Genomic DNA, 13,634 nt, shown 5'->3' with positions numbered 1-13,634 from the left:
CAGGCGACACAGAACGTCCAGGAGTGGTTTTTAGCACAGATACCGGACTCCCAGGGTCTAACAATCCCATCACCCGTTCTCCATCCAGCCAGAAGGGGCACTGTAGTGTTGGTTCACTGACCGAGCTACTCACAGTCGTCTCATCTCCCAGCCCACCATCCGTCATGTCACGAGACGTCAGGTCCGTAAGTTGGGCAGATGTCCTTCTCCTTCCGGTCAGTTCTACCTCTGACCTGTCTACGTCAGGAGCCGTCACTATCTTAGTGTCCGCTGGCCCCACAGTCGAAGCATCTCCATCGTCCGACCAAACGTCATCAAACAAAACAAAGTCCCGGCCCCTCTCCCAGGCATAGACTAAGTCCCGTGGTATCCCTCCCCCTTGGCACTCACCACCTTTGGTCCCCTCAAACACTACTCTGTCTACTGCATAGTTCACCGTGACCCCGTGTTTACAGCGAACCCTGACGTTTTTCTCGGACAGAGAGAAAGTGAGAGGAGTTCCTGTCAGAGTCACCTGATTCTCTGATTCCAGCCGACCAAAGGCTCCTTCCCGGTGCAGCATCACTGTACACATCTGTGGCCCGTCATTACTACCTGGAAAGGATATTCCACATTCTGGAAAAGACCTGCACATACACTGCGGTACTCCAGACGTACCTACTGAGTCACCCAGTGCTGTCACTTCTTCAAACTTGGCCCCTTTCTGGACCACCACCCCGCTTTGGGTTGCCGCCCCCTCCCGGGACTCCACCCCATTTTGGGTTACCACCCCAATTTGGGCCACCGCCCCCTTTGGGGACTCCACCCCTTTACGGGCTACCACCCCGATTTGGGCCACCGCCCCCTTTTGGGACTCCACCCCTTTACGGGATCTCCCCATGTCTGTCCTGCAGAACCTCTTAGGCCACAGTTCACACAGTACAGTTTATGCCTTTTTCTGGTACTGGCCCTTTAAGCACGACACCACACCAATTCCTTCTAGCACTGCCCCAGCTCCTGCCGTTGCTCACAAGCAGCTGCTGGTGTTTCTGCAGCTCCTGCTGCGTCATCTTCGAGGACCCGCCGATCCACCGGAAGCCACTTGTCACCCTCAAAGATAAAAAAACCACAAAAGCGCGCCCATAGGGCCTTACCAGTGCAGGTATAATGGGTATAAGGACATAATACAGGGTACTCACCCTTAATAGTTGTGTAAAGCCACAACTACTGTATCCGCTTAGTCACATGCCATAAAGCTGCAGCAGGATGGTGTAGACAGACAGCGTCTGCTACCAATGCTCAAAGAGGAGATCCCAAAAAGAAAAAACATCAGGTCCCCGCGCTGCGAGACCTTCGTGAGCGTACTGAGCCACAGCAAGCACTTTCAGGATTTTTTTTTTTTTTTTTGCAGAGAAGCGAGGAAAAGGGAAAAAAAAAACACAAGCACAGTCTCTCCCTGACTCTGGTCAGTGCAACACGGATTCCTGTCCGTTACCTGCTGGTGTCAGCCACACAGGTTCTCGGGTACCTCTTCTCCTCATAGGCATCCCACAAATCTCCATACAGTCATTTCCTCTGACCTCGGTCAGTATTACTCACGATTTTCCATACCGTCTGTGCTCCTGGGAATCGCTGCCCGCAGTCTGTCACCAATTGTAGGGATTCGACTCGCTTAGGTGCGGCGGGAGTCAAACATGAGGCACGTTCCTTTAAAATTTCACAGGGTTTATTACTCCATAAACCAGAGACAGCACATAAACAGTCCTTAGCTGGGCTGTGTTCCCTCAGGTCCTGTGCACACAGGTCAGGGCAATGTCCAGAGCAGCGCTCTATCTGCAGCCGCAGACACAGGAAGGCTTCTCCTTCCTTGGAACACAGACCACTCTCTGTAGTGTCCCACCTGGACACATGGAAGTCTGTCCACACTCTGCCAGACCTCCTCACAGTCTCTCTCACATGTGCTAAACACCTTAATTACATAGCCCTGTAACCACACCCATAGGTGAGGTATGGATCACATGAGCTGGTCACATGGTCAGGACTTCACCACATGTCCTGAACATACACATATCTTCAGGCAAAACGGAGAACATTCCGCACCCAGTGCACTAAATGACATCTTTAGTGCTCATGTACACTATAGGCAAAATACTCCGGGTTGCATCGCAGGGAGCATCCCTCCATGTGACATATCTCCCATTAACCACGCGATCACCTGTCACACCACACTGCTTACAGGAAAAATATTGGCTACAGGGAGAAAATTACATTTTATTCTCCCTGCTGCCACTCACTTCCTGTCATAGTGGCAGTTTAGGAGCTGTTCCAGTCAGCGCTGACTTCAAAGTGAGTGTAATACCTTCCCAGCACTTTGATTGTGACATCTTCCTAGGTGCTCGAGTCTTTTAATGGGCTTAATAAGATGGCCAAAATGGCAGCAACCCATCAGCAACCTGCAGCTGTGTCACAAGGGGGCTGATGGGAGCTGATGAGTACATGCACTGGCCATTGCACTAATTGTTGCTGTCAGAGACTGATAAGGGCTTTTAAAAACTTAAAAGGAATATTCGGGACTGTTAAAAAAAATAAATATATATATATATATATATATATATACCTAAATGTCTAAAGCTCTAGTTGCTACCTACTTGCCTATTGTGCTCGGTGCCATTCTTAGGTCACAGCCTGCTCCTGCCTGATATTCTGCGGCTTCCATTACATCAAGCAGAGCGGCGGCTTTTCCTCTCTGCTTTGTTGACAATAATGACTGCTGACGTCATGCTGATTGACAGCCTGCTCCCCCCCAGTTAGGCAGCAGAGAAGCGGCTGCTACTCTGAATGGCAACAGCAATCCCTTCCTTAACAACAGAGCAGAGAGGAAAATAAGCCGCCGCTCTGCTCACGTGACAGAAGCATCTAAATTGCAGGCTGGAGCCGTCTGTGACCACTCTTGAGCCGCACAACAGGCAGGTAGGGAGCAACTACCTGCCTGTTAGTTTTTAGGTATAATTTTTTTTTCTTTCAACAAAGTCCCGAACATCCACTTTAATACAGCTGCAACTGAGGTGTGCACTGATCACTGCTGTTACAGGCTGATGCTGGCTATGTACAACAGCCAACATATGCTCAGTACGGAGTGGGGTCAGCTCCTGAACCTGCTACATACAATTAAGACCCCTTTAGGCTGAGTGCAGACGGGGTTTTGAGCCCTGCGGATTTTTCCGTGCAGAATGGAAGAAAACCGCAGGTCAAATGACCTGCATTTTTCCTGCGGATTTCTTCCTTTTTTCACGCGGTTTTCATGCGGTTTTTGTGCGGTTTTCCATTGCGGTCTTCCCCCTGCGGATTTGGTGACAGGGGAGATAGAAAACCGCACAAAAGAAGTAACATGCTGCGGATTTTGTACCGCAGGAAAACCGCGCGGAAAAATCCGCAGCGTCTGCACAGCGTTTTTTTTTTTCATTCATTTTAAAGATACTGTACATCACAATGCGGATATGCAACGTTTCTGCGCGGTAAAATCCGCTGCGGAAACGCTGCAAATCTGCATCGTGTGCACATGGCCTTACATGTCCATATAAAAACACAGTGAAGGAAATAATTATTTGATCCCTTGCTGATTTTGTAAGTTTACCCACTGACAAGGACATGAACAGTCTATAATTGTAAGGGTAGGTTAATTTTAACATTGAGAGATATATTTTTGATATTCTAATCCAGAAAATCACGTTGTGTAAATTATTTAAACTTATTTGCATTTTGCAGTGAGAAATAAGTATTTGATCCCCTACCAATCTTTAAGAGTTCTAGCTCCTACAGACCAGTTAGATGCTCCTAATCAACTTGTTACCTGCATTAAAGTCAGCTGTCTTACATAGTCACCTTTATAAAAGACTCCTGTCCACAGACTCAATTAATCAGTCAGACTCTAACCTCTTCAACATGGGCTAGACCAAAGAGCTATATAAGGATGTCAGGGACAAGATCATAGACCTACACAAAGCTGGAATGGGCTACAAAACCATACATATGACACTGGGTGAAAAGGAGACAACTGTTGGTTGTGACGTAGCGATCACAAAGCGGGTTAGAGTTCACTCACTTAGCAGCAATATTTAAACAAAGAGCAGCCATTTCTTCCTTTTTATAAGTCCAGCTCTGGTATATTACATCATCATAAACCACTGTAGGTCATGCACACATCACAGACCTAACATACAGTCCATTATCAACTGCGGTTATGTCCGCACAGTTTAATACCTGACGCCCATCAGTTCCCAATCCCCCAGGCTCTGGAGTTACCTGCTTAACAGATTCTCAGGTTTCCCAGCCTGGCTTCACATTGGTCCTGTCAGTAGTCCAGACCTTCATTGCTCCCTGGACTCTCAGGCGCTCCAGCCAGCTCCAGTCTCACACATGGTCATCCTCCTCTCCATGTGGTGCAACCAGGAGGCATATAGGACCTGTCTGATATCACAGGAGCATTCCCCCTCCCAGGAGGTATGTGGTTAACCAGTCCCACTCATCATTTTCTGGTTAACCATAAAATCCAGTCCTTTATTAATATACAGGTTTGTGGGACAACGAGACTCAGCAACCTGTCCTGGATTCAGATTGCAGCAGATCTCTGTTTGTGCGATACATACCTGCTTTTCAGTATATCACTAGTTGGTACATCACATACCCTCCCCCCCTGTTCAAACACAGTGGGGATGAACACATGACCACAGTCCAGGGCCCCGAGAAAAGATGTCGTCTCGAGCTAAAAGTCGAGGGGACCCTCTCCATCTACTATGAGCATTGACTCCCGGAACATGATCCCTCATTGGTAACTGATTCCTTATAGAGCTACCGTCCGTCACTGTCACCAAGTTCCTTTTAGTGACAAATGCGGCATCAGACTTTGTCATCTCACCATCCCGAGTCGTGACTTGGTTAAACCTCCCCCTCCCCTGGCGGTCTGTATCTACAGTCAGGACCAACTCGGTATCATCACATACCCTGTTAGGTCTCTTGTCTAGGACCTTCAGCATTGGTTTAACAGGGTATTCACTACCCCTCAACCTAGTATGACCACTATCTTCAGGATGTCTTCGGCAAGCTCTCAGTTGGTGTCTTTCTTCATCGCCTAGAGACCTGTTGCACCATTTGTCTCTAGCTTCTGCTGTGGCCCGTCTATTACTGGGCGGACCCCCACTTTGTTGAGTACCATGATTTAAAGATGGCTTCCATCTTTGGCAGCGACATTGTCTCTTGATTCTCGCTCTTTCCAGCCTTAGCTGCTGTACGTCTTTGAAATGGGCAACCCTAAATGTGAGAAGAATCCGCATATTGTCAAGACTCTCCACTGTCCCCACCATGAGGAATGGAACCATACCCACTTCCCTGGGTATCTTGTCTTCTCTATTATGGGGAATTCTTATTCGCATCACTCCAGACTTATCCACCATTTCCTGCATAAATCGTCCGTTTTTCCTGATGACTTATCTCAGCAGAGCACTAGGCATCTGGGCCACATCTTCAAAAAAGCAAGGGCCTTGCTATACCCAAAACATTATATATCTGTCATGATCCATGCTGGATAAGGACTGATAAAAAGCACAGGTAACCTTTTTTTTTCTTGAGCTGTGCTTGGGTTTGGTTTTTGGCCCCGGTGGCCATTGGGATTGTTGCACTGTGGTGTCGTTTGTTCTGAGTTTGCCCCCGGTGGTGATGGGCGTCATTGCGCTCTGGTTTCTTTGGTTAGGTGCACGTGATTGTAGTGCAGGTGTGGTTGCTCTGGCTCTGCTGTGGAAGGGTCACGGGTGTTGCGGTCAGTGTTGGTGATGGTGTTCATTTCGGCCATCTTTGGTGGAGGAGGGAGCTGGAGGGCGTTCCTTGCGGCACTGTCCTGGTCCTGGTGTGGAGGGAGTCATGGGGAATTTCCTTGTGGCTCTGATGGAGCTTGGTGGCGGCGATTCAGGAGGAAAGCTGCGTTCTGGTGGTGGACTCTGTTGCCAGGAGCAAGTGCAACAGAGTAGAGCTAGGTGGTGTTTCCCTGTTTGTGTTTTTCCTTAGTGTGTATTAGTACAGCGGTGGGACCAGTGCCTGCGCCACCCAGCTCCCTAGCAAGGGATAGGTGTAGGGTGTGCTAGGGCGACAGGTTCCTGAATGGCGCCTGGTGCGGAACCGTCATAGGGAACATTAGGAGCGTTAGGGACACTGACTCAGGGGAGTGCAGGAGGTCTCCACGTCCCCTTTCCCTATCACAGGTCCCACCGTTGTAACTGTTTCCCCTTTCCCCGTGTCTTGTTGTTTTAGTTACCGGCCTGCGGGCCGTGTCACACAGGACAGTATCACGTGCCGCGTCTTGTTGTTTTAGTTACCGGCTTGCAGGTCACGTCACACAGGACGGGTCATCGTGACATTATCACCAACCTATGACTTTTTTTTTCTGCTGAGCCATGGACCCAGTTCAGCCCTTTGCCCAAATGCTACAGATCCTTACTAATGAGATTAGGGGGCTGCGCGGAGGGTTGGTGTGGCAGCTGCGGCTGTTGGTGGGCTCTGGGGGCTTTGGTTCAGGAACAGGCTCAACCAGAACCCAAGATATCCCTCCCTGACAGATTTTCTGGAGGGAGAGATCAATTCTTGGTGTTTCACAAAGCCTGTAAATTATATTTCAGGCTGCGTCCTCGTTCATCAGGGAGTGAAGAGCAACGGGTGGGAATTATTATATCCCTTTTTAAAGGGGATCCCCAATCCTGGGCCTTCTCCCTACCGGACGATTCTCCATCATTAGAGTCCGTGGATGAGTTTTTTACGGCTTTGGCGCTTGTGTATGGGGATCCTGATGGCATCGCCCTGGCGGAATCCCGAATCCGTAGGTGTAAACAGGGAGCCCGGGTTGCTGAGGAGTACTGCTCAGCGTTTAGGAGATGGGCCACTAACACTCAGTGGAATGACCCTGCACTTAGGAGTCAATTTGTACAGGGTTTGTCTCCAAAGTTGCAGGATACTCTGGTGCAGTACGCCGGCCCCAGGTCGCTGGAGGCCGCCATGTCCCTTGCCATCCGGGTGGATAGGTGCCTTAGGGAAAGACATATACAAAAAGTGCCCCCTGATGTCCTCGCTAGGGAGGAGGACCCACCAGTGCGGACGGAGGAACCCAGACCGCCCTGTGTTGTTGATACAAAAAAGGGGGTGTCTGCGGCTCGTCGTGGTGGGGGGGTATGCTTTTCCTGTGGGAAGCCTGGCCATTTTATGAGAGCCTGCCCAGTTCATGCCAAGCCTCCTGACGAACCTATGCAAGTAGGAGGAGCTAGTTTGTATTCGGAGCTGCCTACGGTTCGGGGATTGGTGTCGGCATGTTTGAACTGTGGGCAGACTGGTCATGTCCTGAAGGCTTGCCCATTGCACGCCAAATTATCTGTGCCACCTGAGAAGCCGCATTCCCCTGGTTGCTTGGAGGGAGGCGACCAGGGAGTATACATTTCCTCCATTTTGCCCTCCCAAGGTACCATGTCAGCAGAGGTCTTGGCTGGCGGGGTACCGGAGGTGATACCGGTGCTTGTGGACAGCGGAGCAGGAGTCAGTCTGGTGGATGCTCGCTTTGTCCAGACTCATGGTCTGAGTTGTAGGACGCTAGCCCAGCCTATAAGCGTCCAGGCCATAAACTCTGTTCCACTGAGCCAGGGGAGCTTGACCCAAGTTGTAGAGAATATCCATCTGCGTATAGGACATCTTGAGGAGTCCTTGTCATGCTACGTCTTGGAGGGAATGCCAGTACCTATTGTTTTAGGCCTCCCTTGGCTGAAAAGACACAACCCGGTAATAGATTGGCAGGCGAGGGAAGTGGTCAGCTGGGGGCACTCGTGTGAGGGCTGCTGCCTAAGAACTACTGTCTCTGCCGTCTCTCTTCAACGGACCCCTTCCTCTCCGGAGGGAGCAGCAGATGTGCTGCAGGAGAGTAGGGGCAAGTCTCAACCCTCGCCATTGGCCAACCCTGGGAGGCGCAGAACTCGTGGTGGAAGGGGTTGGAGGGGGGTGTACCCCTTGGTGAAGTGCGGGGGTGTGAGTGTGGTGACACAGGGGGACGCCTCTGTTGTCAATCCCAGAAAGAGTTCTCCAAATGGTGACAAACGAACGAATGGCAATAAACGTTCAGGTCTGGACCTGTGTGTCAACGAGCGTGTATGGGTGGCCACCAAAATACATCCAGTGGAAGTGTGTTGTGGAGTGTTACCAGCTCATACCAAACATGCACATACACAACTCGTTCTCCAGGTCAGCGCTTCGGAGATGTGTGGTGCCTCCAGAAACGTTGCCAATACCAGCAGGCTCGTTTGTCATCAACCTGATGTGCAGGTAGTTGCTGGGGTGAACTCTGGGTCTGGACGTCCCCGCTGTAGGTGGTTCCCTGATGAGGAGCGGTCTTGAGGGTCCAGAGGCCCCTCATTAAGGGGAGGGTACTGTCATGATCCATGCTGGATCAGGAATGATAAAAAGCACAGGTAACCTTTTTTTTTTTTCTTGAGCTGTGCTTGGGTTTGGTTTTTGCCGCCGGTGGCCATTGGGATTGTTGCACTGTGGTGTCGTTTGTTCCGAGTTTGCCCCCGGTGGTGGTGGGCATCATTGCGCTCTGGTTTCTTTGGTTAGGTGCACGTGATTGTAGTGCAGGTGTGGTTGCTCTGGCTCTGCTGTGGAAGGGTCACAGGTGTTGTGGTCAGTGTTGGTGATGGTGTTCATTTTGGCCATCCTTGGTGGAGGAGGGAGCTGGAGGGCGTTCCTTGCGGCACTGTCTTGGCCCTCGTGTGGAGGGAGTCATGAGGAATTTCCTTGTGGCTCTGACGGAGCTTGGTGGCGGCGATTCAGGAGGAAAGCTGTGTTCTGGTGGTGGACTCTGTTGCCAGGAGCAAGTGCAACAGAGTAGAGCTAGGTGGTGTTTCCCTGTTTGTGTTTTTCCTTAGTGTGTATTAGTACAGCGGTGGGGCCAGTGCCTGCACCACCCAGCTCCCTAGCAAGGGATAGGTGTAGGGTGTGCTAGGGCGACAGGTTCCTGATCGGCGCCCGGTGCGGAACCGGCATAGGGAATGTTAGGAGCGTTAGGGACACTGAATCAGGGGAGTGCAGGAGGTCTCCACGTCCCCTTTCCCTATCGCAGGGCCCACCGTTGTAACTGTTTCCCCGTGTCTTGTTGTTTTAGTTACCGGCCTGCGGGCCGTGTCACACAGGACATTATCACGTGCCGCGTCATGTTGTTTTAGTTACCGGCCTGCGGGTCACTTCACACAGGATTGGTCATCGTGACAATATCCTTCTTAGCAATCTGGGTCAATAAAATATAATGTATCAAGTATTTTTTATTAAAGCATAAATCTAGATTGTGCCACAATCTGACACAAACTCCAGTTACATAATTGTCAAAGCAGATTAATACATTTTCCTTTAACAATAACTGACACTCTTACCGTAATTGTCATCTATTTATATAATTGCCTTGTAATGTTTTCCTTTCCTGTTCTGTCCAGATGTCACCGTATCCCAGAATTTCAAGCGGAGGAAGCTCACCGACCGCCTTATTGGGACACCCAAGTGATGGGTGTCTCAATGTGGAAACTGCTGCTGGTACCAACCTATTGCGCGATACCACCAGCGGAACACCGTCGCACCACACACACACACACACACCACACACACACAATACGCTGTACGCACCACACACACACACATTCTATATGCCGTATGCACCACACACACACTCTCTCTATACGCTGTATGCACCACACACACACACTCTATACGCCGTACGCACCACACATACACTCTATAGGCTGTATGCACCACACACACACACACTCTATACGCTGTACACACCACACACACACACACACTATACGCTGTACGCACCACACGCACACTATACACTGTATGCACCATACACACACTATACGCTGTATGCTCCGCACACACACACACTATACGCTGTACGCATCACACAAACACACGCGCGCACACACACACACTATACGCACCACACACACACACTATACGCCGTACGCACCACACACACACTCTATGCGCCGTACGCACCACACACACACTCTATACGCCGTACGCACCACACACACTGTACGCACCACATACACACCCACTCACACACTTTATACGCCATACACACCACACACACACACTATATGACGTATGCACCACACTTACACACACTCACACTCACTCACAGAGACATACACTCACACACGCAGTCACACACTCACACTCTCACACTCTCACATTTCACTGACTGTTTTTAAACAATATTGTACCTCACAAAATGTATCCTCTGCGATTGCCTGCTGTAATGTCAGTATTGTCTTTTGCTTCCTCCCCTGCCCAGGACCTGTGGTATGTTCTGTACATGATCAGACACAGGGGTGAGACAGACAGAGCACAGGGGGGAGACAGCTCAAACAGGACAGCACATTGTGGGAGAAAACAGCACAGGAAGGAGAGAGACAGCAGACAAGGGGGATAGCACATGGGGTAGACAGGTCAGAGAAGAGAGCACAGATGGGAAAAGTCAGCACAAGGGGAAAGAGTGCGTGGATAGGTGGGTGGATTCTCATGGGGGGGGATTCTCAACGCTGCAAAGCCTGCCCCCATCGTGACATTACCGCACTCCCGATGCGATAGCCTCCATCTAGTATTTCATAATCTCTAATATTCTTTATACTGCCATAATATAAGTAGTAGAAGTGATTTCAGTACACTAACTTTGTATAATATATTTGACATTTCTTTTCAGTTTATTGTAAGAATGTTGTAAATGTAACAGTCACATTTTTTTTTTTTAAAGGTTTGCCATCAAACTCTTAGAAGATTTGGTTTTCTTTGTGGTGGATGCTCCAAACAATGGTCAAAATGTGTTGGAGATAGTGATTGCCAAGCCCAACAGAGAGCGTCAAAAGCTCATGAGGGAGCAGAACATACTTAAGCAGGTTGGATAGATTAATATTATTTATATTTATTGGGTTTTTATGGATTTTCTTCCCTTTTATATTTTCTGACTTACACTGTCTCTTAATGTTTTTTTTTTAATCTTTTTATCTGATGTTGTGTTTTTCTTTGGTATTGGTATATGCTAATGCAGCCATAAGAAAATTGAAATACATATTATTTGAATTCTATATTTTTCTATATCAGAATATAGTAAAAAAAAATCTGGTCCCTAGAAGGTCTTAAAATTAGTTAAGCACAACCTCTGATGAGCGGAAACACATGACAAATTACTCTGTGTCATTATTTATTTAGCAAAAACTGTAGTGAATTCTCTCTCTGGCTTCCCTCTGATGATTACTGAAGATAGTGGAGCTGGTTTAGATTGAGAGTTCTCTTTCTGAGCTCCCTCTGGTGCTTACTGGAGGTAGTGGAGCTGATCTGATTGACAGAGGTTTGCCCCTGATAATGAGGAAGACGATTGGAGATCTGGGGTTTCTGATTGGGATTTAAGACAGCTGATTCCCTCTATCCCTGCTGGTGATTTTTTTCCAGTGCCTCCTGAGGTCTGATGTCTCCTGCTCTTTCCCTGCATGTTCAGCTAATTGGTTCATTTGCTATTCTGTTTGCATTTGATCTGGTTTTGTCTTTCTCTGCTTTGTGCAGGTCAGCTAGCTCCGGCTGGGGCTGTACTGAATCACCGCCCATATGTTACTGCATGTGCCAGTTTGTTTTGTCCCCTTTTATATTGGACTCTTTTTGCTTTGCTTTCAGAATATACCAGAGTGCTGATATAGTGGGGGGATGAAGTCGTGTGAGTTCAGTGTTTTTTGCATCAGACGTGTAGGACTTTTGCAGGTTTTTTTGCGTGATTGCAGACAGTGTCTTTCCTTTCCTGTCCTGTCTAGTCAGTGTAGGCCCCATTGTTTGCTCAGTCTATTTTTCTGCCTGCGTTTGTATGTTCATCTTGTCTCACCGACAGTATGTTTGGGGGCTATCTATTCCTTTGGGGTCTGCTCTGGGGCAGTTTAGATTTCCCCTTTCTTGCTTTAGGCTTAGTTAGCTCTCCGGCTGTGCCGAGGCGTCTAGGATCATCGTAGGTACGCTCCACGGCTACTGCTAGTTGTGTGGACAGGATCAGGGGTCTGCATCCGCTTAGTTACCAACCTCTCTGGTTTTCTGTGGCTTAGCCTGGGCCTGCTATCCTCCTCGGTGCCCATTCATAACAAAAAACTAAGTCAAAATGTAGAAGTAGTGTGTGAAAATGTAGGTAAACCCCATAATCAATACCTTGAATGACGACTTAAGATAGCAATAATTGATTTCTACATGACTTTACAGTCTTTCACAATGTTATGGAGGAATTTTTGCACTTTCTTTTTCAAAATGTTTAAGTTCATTGAGTTTGGTTGGCGTTTATCTATGCACAGTTCGCTACAGGTCTCATTACAATAGTTCAGTTGGGTTGAGGTCAAGACTTTAACCTCTTTCTGACATGGAACGTAATATTCCTTCCATGTGCCCTGGGCCAATTTGACCATGGATATAATATTACGTCCGAGCGATCGCCCATGCATATGGGAGGTGCGTGGGCGATCGGTGCCGCGTGCCAGCTGATTATGACAGCTGAAGCACGACATTAGGTGCCAGGAGGGGTCACCGACCTCTCCCGGCACTTTAATCCCCGAAATGTTGCAATCGAACACGATCGCAGCATTCTGGAAGCTGGCAGAGGGCTGACAGCCCCTCTGCCTTTGGATCGGAGACCCCGCAGCGTGACGCAGTGTCTTGATCCTTGCCATGGTGACTCGATGTCGTCATGATGACATCCGGGTCACCAGAGCTAAGAAACTTGCTGATGATGCGCAGTGCGTGATCAGCAAGTTTCTCTGTCAGTGCAGAGCTCACAGTTTCTATAGCATGGGGAGTCTGCTTCATCTCCATGCTATAGAGGCTATTAGCCTGCAAAAAATGAGTGTCCCATATTGGGACAAAGTAAAAAAGTTAGAAAAAAGTAAATAAAAAAAATTTTTTTTTACATAATTGTAAAAATGTAAAAAAAATCAAAATAATAATAAAAATCAAGAGATGTTGTATCTCAAAATAAATATTTGAATGAAAAAAAAAATCTAAACAATAAAAGTACACATACAGTATTTGCCATGTCCGCAATGACCCAAACTATAAAACTGTCCCACTAGTTAACCCCTTCAGAAACACCGTATTAAAGTAAATAAAAAGCAAGGCAAAAAATAATGCTTTATCATCATACCGCCAGACAAAAAGTGGAATAAAAATCAAAATAACGGGTATAAAGAAACATGGTACATCATCAGTGGAAAAATAAAAAAGTTATAGTTCTCAGAATAAAGGGATGCAAAAATAAATAATTATTGTATAAAATAGTTTTTATTGTATAAAATTGCCAAAACATAAAAAAAATATAAGTGAGGTATCGCCGTAATTGTACTAACCCGAAGAATGAAACTGCCTTATCAATTTTACTACGGCATAACCCCCCCCCCCGCTCCCCCCCAAGAAAAAGACCTTCCTGTATTGCTGGTTTCTGTTCATTCTGCCTCCCAAAAATCGGAATAGAATGCGATAAAATAATGTCATGTGCGCAAAAATGGTACCAATACATAACATCAACACATTCCCCAAATGACGAGACCTCACATGAC

At 47.9% G+C, this 13,634-nt stretch overlaps 1 protein-coding gene across 1 annotated transcript in view; it reads left to right on the top strand.

The window, feature by feature from the left end:
* Positions 1-13,634, top strand: part of ITPR3 (inositol 1,4,5-trisphosphate receptor type 3) — a 580,258-nt gene that overhangs the window by 176,375 nt on the left and 390,249 nt on the right. Inside the window, exon 14 of the mRNA XM_073575604.1 lies at positions 10,811-10,952. Coding sequence (XP_073431705.1) covers positions 10,811-10,952 — 142 coding nt within the window. The remainder of the gene's footprint in view (positions 1-10,810; positions 10,953-13,634) is intronic.

This window comes from Dendrobates tinctorius, unplaced genomic scaffold (assembly GCF_039654945.1).
Source record: "Dendrobates tinctorius isolate UK_male_01 unplaced genomic scaffold, ASM3965494v1 ptg000045l, whole genome shotgun sequence".
Classification (NCBI taxonomy): domain Eukaryota; kingdom Metazoa; phylum Chordata; class Amphibia; order Anura; family Dendrobatidae; genus Dendrobates; species Dendrobates tinctorius.
This window is presented reverse-complemented; position numbering and strand designations above follow the sequence as displayed.